The following is an 8,865-nucleotide window of genomic DNA, read 5'->3' as shown; positions in this document are numbered from 1 at the left end:
TTGGTTTGAGTGCAATCCAACAAAATAGATTGAAGAATATTGGTCCAAGTACAAGGAAGCACTGCACATGGCCGGTCTTTGGTCCGAGAAATAAAAAAAAAAAAAAACCCCAAAAACAAAAATCACAGTATGCAATATTTCTTCTTTTTCACATTCGAGAGTCGGATCGGCGCCGGATCAGTATAGTCAGACCGTTTTTCTCGTATGGAGAAAATATGGTCATAAATAGCTATTTACTTGAATTGCTTATAAAGCCCATGGAAAAAAAATGTGGAGAGGGCCAGAAGCCACAGATATAATAATCTTGATGACATAGAATAGGAGCCCTGGAATTTGGCACAAGCAGATAACATGGCCTTGCTACTGTATGGTACAGCCCTATATTTGCAGCATGAGGTATGTCATTGTATCATGGACTATAATTGAGGTTCACAAAAGGTATCACTGGTAATTAACACATAGTGTCACAGAACATTGGCCACAATTTTTTCTTAAAATCATACACAGGACACATCAAGTGGAAACATAATGAGTGTTTTATTTGAAAAGCTGTTCTGTGCTCCTTGGTTAAACCAGTCATGAAGCACCAGCAACAGCTGCTGTATTACAACCCCCATCCTCTTGGCAGTAAGGAGAAAGAAGGGGGTGTAATCTTGCTTTAAATAAATTAAATATAAACATTTAACAAAAAAAGTTGCATCAAAAACTACTTGATTGCATATGTCTCGTGACATTAGAACAGCGCTTGTACAAAAATCAACATTCACTCCAAAAATGGTTTGCAACACCTTGCAGAGCAGACCCTATTGCACAGCAAAGGGGTTAATTTAAAATCCAAGTGTTTCATGCAAAAAGTCTTAAGTTAAAAAATATTCTACTCTCTGGAAAAACAACAAAAACTAAAGCCCTTTCTTGTTTTCAGTAGACTCATCTTGCAGGCATTTGCACAGTGAGATAACTATCTTTGTAAGTCACTGAGCATGGATTTGGTCCATTAATGCAAAAACAGAGAACACCGTGTCCCTGATATATGTGCATTCAACTTAATGTGAGGTACAGAAGATCCCTGATGTTGTTGCCGAGGCATAGATCGTGTCCATTACTGTACCTGGGGAGGAGTGAAAGGCTTACCTGATATTTCACAATTCTTTATTTGACCAAAGATTGTAAAACAATGAAAGATTACAGTGAATGATTTTTTTTTTAAAGAATGCTTGCTCAGCATAATCTTTTGGTGTAAACAGGCTGATAATCACTCCGTGAATGAGCAAAATGATTGTTCATAGAGTGAAATCTTGTGTGCAATACAAAAGAGCATCGATCTCGGCAACGTGTCCTGTTTGCACTATACAGTGTGCTGCGAGATCAATGCTCTTTTGTATTGCAGAAAAGATGATTTCACTCTATGAACAAGCATTTTACTTGTTCAGAAGGTGATCATCAGCCTGTTTACACCGAAAGATTATGCTGAACAAGCGTTATTTTCGCCAGCCTATGTTCAACCGAGTGATCTGTTACAGATAATTCAGATCGGTGAACACTGCCAGTTCGGCAGTCGTTTAATGTGGCCGATTGGTCCATCTAAACGGACCTTAAGACTACAGCAAGTAAATTAGGAATGTGCCTATCTAGTACACCACATAACTACAAATGGGGCTTATAATTTAAGTGACTAATTTTAGGGTCAGGGTGTGGGGGAGGCTGTAAACAAAAATGTCCCTCAATGTGCCTCTATACATGAGATCGCAGTCTGCTGAAACCTCAATAGCAGAGAGGCCCCCATACACATCATATGGTTGGCCAAAATTGGCATGTTGCTGACTAATGTGGATGGGGACTTTGAGATCACAGCTTAGTGCACGAGTAAACATTTAGTGCGAAGGCTTTCTTGTTCTCCTGAGAAGGAATTTGATTAAGTCAGAAATGTAGGGCTCACATAAGGAACCATAATAAATGCTCATACACATTGATAATTTAGTAGATTTGGATTGGAGAATTGTTCCATAGAGTACCTGGGTATTGGTGCGTGTAGTACCTTTATAACTTAGGACAAATTTTGGTGACATACCACACTTCGGGTTAAGATATAAAAAGGGTAAAGGCTACACGCCTACACTGACCCCTAAAAAAATGTGGAGGCATACGCAGAACAGAATCACAGGGTAATAAAAGCTGTAGAGCAGAGCCCTCAGATCTCGAGAGGCAGAAAAACATAGACTACTTTGGTCTTCAGAACATAAGTTGTTTCTTATATAGTGTTTTTTTTCTATCCCAGAGTTTTGTCTGTAAACTGAAGTGAGATGAAATGTCCCTCAGAGACCGTATTAATTTGTACCAGAAAATAGCAATTCTGAATGAGAACTTGAGGTTTTCTCCACAAAACATTCCCAGCTTCTCCTGCTGTTAAATAAACTCATGCTGGACATTTTCTGTTATCCTGATATTGGGGTTGACACATAATAGTGATAATGCATAAGTTAGTGTAGGGATTCCTGAGCTGACGAGGTCCTCCAGTCTTTGCAAAGCTCATTCACCCTCCCATACAACCTCCACAGTCAAATCAGTGGAACCGCAAGCAGGCACCGAGATTTGGACTGACTCTAGAATTGGCTCAGATATTTCAAATTCACTCCTGTAGCTTAAAAAAAAAAAAGATGGAGTACAAATTGCCCAGAGTGGCTTCACATTAGTTACGTTAAAGTTGATATCAAAATCCAAGTCATGTTTCATTCTGAGCTCAGTCTTCCAAGATCGTCAGGACCTTCAAGTTCTTCTTTCAAAAAGCTTCCAAGGTTCAGAAGCCAGCAAGTTAGTGGAGCACCTGGTCTATGTCATATTTCTCACAAAACTTGTTGGTAAAAGGAATACAGGTCAGATATTCTATCCAAGCCCAGTTGATTGGATAAACATAAAGCCAAATTACTAATGATGCAAAAAGACCTATAAAAACCATCAGTGAGACCATGATCATGGCTCTCTTGCGGTACTTGTCAGCTGTGCCAAATGTAATGTATGGGAGGAAGGAAAATGAGAGCAGAAGACCACTTATGAAGCCAAAAATATGAGCTATGTTATCAATCCAGGGAAGCAGTCCAAAGAGGAACAGAAAGAGAACAATGCCACAAAGCTTGAAGAGTGCCTTCCATGGCTTGGCCAAGATTTGCCAACTCTGGAAAAGTTCAACGAAAAGGCATGCCAGAAGCCCAAACTGAGATCCGGCTGGACCAACCTGCAGGAAAATACACAAAATACAAATGAAAATTATAATAATACAAGTGAAAATTATAATAAACTCTCAATTTGTGATACAGTGGCCTAAGATTCATTTGCAAGGACTGACTGGCAGCACGATACGACTCATCGGTGGTCGTTTTGAGTGCTACCAAATTAAATGATACGTAGTAAATGAGCTATACTAGATCGCTCAGTGCACATAGGCTGCCATAGTTCTTGAAGAGACCGCCACAATGGCAGAGCAAACCAGAAGAAGAGGGCATCACATGTAGTGCAAAACATGAGGGCAGAGACTCTAACATATAATAAACAGTCCAGGAACAATAAATAGCAGAAATTGCGACAATTAGATTGGTAGATAATGAAAAAGTATGACCAGGAGAAAAATAAGGCAGAATGTGAAACATCCAGTTCTGCAGCATAACCTGTATATCACATGTTAATGAAGGTAAAAAAATGCAGAACTGGGAAACAGGTGACGTGACATGGGTGTAACGGTCAGTCTCATGTAAAGTAACAGTGTAATCAAAAAGAGAGTAATCAAAAAAGAGGGGACACCACGTGGGGTATGTGCAAACAATGGTGTGCCAAAGAGAATAAAGAACTAGTGGCCTTAGAATAACATGGCGCACACACCCCAAGCGAAAACCGCTAGTAAAACAAATAGTTTAGATCGTTTAAGTGGTGAAAGGATAAGAGAGGAATAGATACCTGATCAGAGGAGACCTGGACATTGAGGACTTGCCCGCACATGTGATGCCCAGCCTTGACGCGCACGTTTCGGCGTCACCTTCGTCAGGGGGGTGATGAAGGTGACGCCGAAACGTGCGCTAAGGCCACTAGTGCTTTATTCTCTTTAGCACACCATTGTTTGCACATACCCCATGTTGTGTCCCCTCTATTTTGATTACTCTCCTTTTTGATTACACTGTTACTTTACATGAGACTGACCGTTACATCAATGTAACGTCACCTGTTTCCTAGTTCTGCATTTTTTTACCTTCATTAACATGTGATATACAGGTTATGCTGCAGAACTGGGTGTTTCACATTCTGCCTTATTTTTCTCCTGGTCATACTTTTTCATTATCTACCAATCTAATTGTCACAATTTCTGCAATTTATTGTTCCTGGACTGTTTATTATATGTTACGGAGTCTCTGCCCTCATGTTTTGCACTACATGTAATGCCCTCTTCTTCTGGTTTGCACTGCCATTGTGGCGGTTCTTTAACTAATAAATTGTTTTTTTGACCTTACCGTTTTTTCGTGGAATTTTTTCTACATTTGTGTCTCCTACAGTCATATGAAAAAGTTTGGGCACCCCTATTAATGTTAACCTTTTTTCTTTATAACAATTTGGGTTTTTGCAACAGCTATTTCAGTTTCATATATCTAATAAAATGATGGCCTCCGTAATATTTCTGGATTAAAATGAGGTTTATTGTACTAACAGAAAATGTGCAATCCGCATTTAAACAAAATTTGACCGCTGCAAAAGTATGGGCACCCTTATCAATTTCTTGATTTGAACCAGGGTGGATTTGATTTAAATCTAACTGATTTAAATCACGATTTAAATCACTAGTCAGTAAGGCTTGATTTAAATCAAAGTTTCTACCTAAACTAGTTCTTGCTACTTTAACATGCAAGTAGATGAAGATTTTTAGAATCACTTTTTATATTACTTTTTTCTCCCCAGTTTAATGGGTTAATCATTCATATTTGGACACCACCATGTCAGCCTCCCTGGAGGTCTGGCGAAATGACTTGATTCATAAGATTCAGATTCCTCTTTCAGAGATTTCCCTCAAGTCGTTGGAATCTCAAATCCCCTTTTTGAATCTGGCCAGATGGGAGGGATCGGGCATTACAGTGCTGGCGGATCTATACTCTGATTTGGGTGTTAACCCCTTTCATGAAATAGTACGGGAACACCCCTCTTTAAAGGGCTGTTTCTATCAACACATCCAAATTAGTCATTTTCTGGCCTCTAAATTTCCTCCAAAGTCAAAGCCTCTGTTACCTACAACAAAAGCTTTGGTATTTAAAAAGATAATTAAATCCAAAGGTATCTCCTCGACATACAAATGGCTCAATAACCCCCCCGAAGAGCAAAAATCTCCTTATATGAATAAATGGGACGTGGAGTTGAGTGTCTCTACCTCACCTTCAAACTGGCACTCGGCATCAGCAAATATCCAAAAATATTCCAAGTGTATAAATCATCTGGAGCAACTGAAAAAAAGTACACCTGCGATGGTATCGGTCCCCAGCCAACTTAGCACAGTTCCTCCCAAATTATTCGCCACATTGTTGGAAGGGCTGCCTCCAAAGGGGTACTCTTGGTCACTGCTGGTGGGCGTGTCCCAAGGTTTTCTCGTTCTGGTTGGAGGTGTTTGGCCTGATGGGTGAGCTGACAGGCAATCGTATTAATCCGAATCCGGCTCTGGCAGTGCTAAACGTGGGTATAGAGGAGTTCTCTTGGGAATCCAGGGGTTTATTAGTTCACATTCTAGTAGCTGCCAGATATTGCATAAGTTTGCACTGGAAATCCCCAAAGACGCCTACATTAGTTGAACTATATAACCGAATTAATCTCCAATGCCAATACGAGTTCTGTCTGGCTCACTCCATCCGCGCCAAAAACAAAATACTTCAGATTTGGGACACGTGGTTAAACTCTGTATATGCATCCCCTGTCAGGCATCTGTTTCCAGGGCAAACTGTTGATAATTAAAAAAACGGGTCAAATAGGCTCAAAGTGTGTGTTACGCAGGGAGTTCACCCATACCACATGTCAATAGTCAAGGTGTTTGAATCTCTGTTGTTGTTACTGCTCGGGCTACCCCAAAACGCCATCCAATTCCCTCCCTCCCCCCTCCCCCTCCCTGGTTGCCTCCTTGCAACCATCCATGGTTCTCCCCCTCTCCCCCACCTCTCTCTCCCCTCCCTTTTCTTATCTTCCTTTCTTACTCTCTGGTTCTGGTTGTTTGGATCCCTCATTTTGAGGATTAAAGAGTAAATTGGTAGGTTGATTCTATACGTATTGGGTATTGATTAACCTAAAAAAGTTGCAACTTGCATCAGACATGATTGGTGGTGGTGTGACAAGAAATGTGAATCATAATCAAAGGTGACACCACCACATGTTACAGCGTTGTTTTCTTTGTGTATTATTGCCAATGATACCTGAATTTCTCCTTTTTTTTTGTAATGTAACTTCCTACAATAAAAATTGATTGGATTAAAAAAAATTTCTTGATTTGAACCAGGGTGGATTTGATTTAAATCTAACTGATTTAAATCACGATTTAAATCACTAGTCAGTAAGGCTTGATTTAAATCAGTGATTTAAATCAAAGTTTCTACCTAAACTAGTTCTTGCTACTTTAACATGCAAGTAGATGAAGATTTTTAGAATCACTTTTTATATTACTTTTTTTTCCCCAGTTTAATGGGTTAATTATTCATATTTGGACACCACTGTTCTGTTGTACTTAGGAAGGAGAAAAATAATCCTGACCTTAACAATTTAAATAGATTTATTCAACTGAAACAATAACAACATTACAGCATAAGTTATTTGCTTAAACAAACATCCATGTTTGTTAACTAATTTGGCTAAACAAAATATATATATTTTAAGAAACTTAGACTGTCAGCCCAGCCGACACATGAAAAACTTAAATACTACTGTCCCTGCTGTCCTCTGTAGCTCACTTGTCGTCATCTTCATCATCATCTTCTTCTTTGTTCCTATTCATAATCTGGAAAAGAAAAACAAGCTTTCCTGCTTTATTGGGTCCCAACCGATTTCTCAATTTAGAATGAATGAGTCCAAAGGAAGAGAATATTCTTTCAACGCCTGCAGAAGAAGCTACTGCTATTAAAAGTGAAATCATTACTTGTCTCTAAATCCAAGCGCTTAAGTGACTTCCACCAGTTTACTGGTGTGACCTTCCTTAAAATATCTTCAGCAAACATATATTTCTTGAATGGTTCCCCCTTAGCTCTGAAGTTTATTATAGTTGGCATTAAAGATGGATGATTGCTGGATACCCATGTCATAGCTAACTCCTCTTCCTCAGCACTTAGGTTTTGACCCTGATATTGGATATTGACAATATTTGCCAAAAAATGAGCTTGAGTCAGTGCTTGTCCCATTCGTTTGTTTACTGCTTGTAATTTAATTCTGTCCATGTGTAGTTCTGTTTTTAAGTGTTCACTCAGTTCCTTCCAAATTTCAACAGCATCCGCAATAAAACAGCTATTTTTCTGTATTTTGTTTAAAGCTTGAGAGATGGGTTTCAGGAAGCTCAGCATATGTTCAACATTTCTCTTAAGCCCAATGTTGAGGATTTTGGCCGTGACAGTGCCATCTATTTTATCTCGATTTTCTTCACAAAGTGTCATCAGAATAGGCCAGTTTTTGATATACTGCTCAAAACAGTCCACCACAGAGTTCCATCTAACATCTTGTGGGAGCGTTAGCTTGGTTCCACCCATCCTTTTCAGAGCTGCTGCAGCAAAATGATTATTACGGAAGTATTTAGCAATTTCAACAACATTAGCCTTTATTTCTGGAACACTTAAGTCTTTGGCTAAGAGGTGCAGCAAATGAGCACTGCAACCATATGTTATTAGCAGCTTTGTATTCCCTCCCTGCTCTTCTAAATCTCTTCTCATCTTGGATACGTTTGCAGCATTGTCAGTGACCAAACTGCGTACTAGACATTTGAATTTTTGTTCATATGTCGTTATAGCTTTTACTGCCACTTCTTGTAAGTATTCTGCTGTGCGTGCATTTCCTGACGTATCAGTTGTTTGTGCAAGGAAGACTTTACCTTCTTCTGTTGTTATACAAGCACATACAATAGGATCATTGTGGACATTACTCCACCCATCAATAATTAGGTTAACAATTTTACCCTCCAGAGCTGTTGCACATTGCTCCATTTCTCTGTCATACACTTGATCCAGCAGTTTCCCTGCAACATCAGCTCTGCTGGGTGGACTGTATCCTGGTCTCAGTGACTGAACCATATTAATGAAATGTGGGTTCTCAGTCAGACGGAAAGAAGAGTTCGTTGCATAAATAAACTGGGCAATTTTTTCATCAATCAACTCTTTTTCTAATCTGCTAGTTCTTATCACAAACCTATCTATGGTGGTTCCAGGAGGTAAAGTTTTTTTCTTCCTTTTGGGTGATGGTGATATGTGGCTGTGGGTGTCTGATGATGATGCTGCTGCTAATGAAGCACTATCCTGGATGGATAACTCTGAAACTGTAGAACAGGATGATGGTGATCTTGGAAGTGGATAGTTTCCAGAATCCATGAATTCCCCTAAACAAAAAAAGTCAATGCTGTTATTTTTTTGTTTATTATACAATTTCTGCTTATTGCACACAACACATCACTGCCCCTGCCCCAAAAGGAATATTTGTTTTTCTTCATAACTGTACCAAATGACAGTAACATGCAGTAATGATAAGAAATATAATTTTTCTCACACATGACAGATAAAAATGTTTACCAACCTGAAGATCCTGCCTGTTCAGAAGTGTTTCTTTGGTCATCTTCATCACCGCACTTCTCATGATGTTGCCTCATTCGCGCCACCAGGCCTT

At 39.3% G+C, this 8,865-nt stretch overlaps 1 protein-coding gene across 3 annotated transcripts in view; it reads right to left on the bottom strand.

The window, feature by feature from the left end:
- Positions 1-518: 518 nt before the first annotated feature.
- RHBDF2 (rhomboid 5 homolog 2) overlaps positions 519-8,865 on the bottom strand; it is a 134,803-nt gene continuing 126,456 nt past the window's right edge. For all 3 annotated transcript variants that reach the window (XM_075349564.1, XM_075349566.1, XM_075349565.1), the window contains exon 19: positions 519-3,229. In XM_075349564.1, the coding sequence (XP_075205679.1) occupies positions 2,810-3,229 (420 nt within the window). In that variant the 3' untranslated portion in view covers positions 519-2,809. The remainder of the gene's footprint in view (positions 3,230-8,865) is intronic.

This window comes from Anomaloglossus baeobatrachus, chromosome 5 (genome assembly GCF_048569485.1).
Source record: "Anomaloglossus baeobatrachus isolate aAnoBae1 chromosome 5, aAnoBae1.hap1, whole genome shotgun sequence".
NCBI lineage: Eukaryota > Metazoa > Chordata > Amphibia > Anura > Aromobatidae > Anomaloglossus > Anomaloglossus baeobatrachus.
The sequence above is the reverse complement of the archived record's forward strand: the minus strand, read 5'-3'. Positions and strand labels throughout refer to the sequence as shown.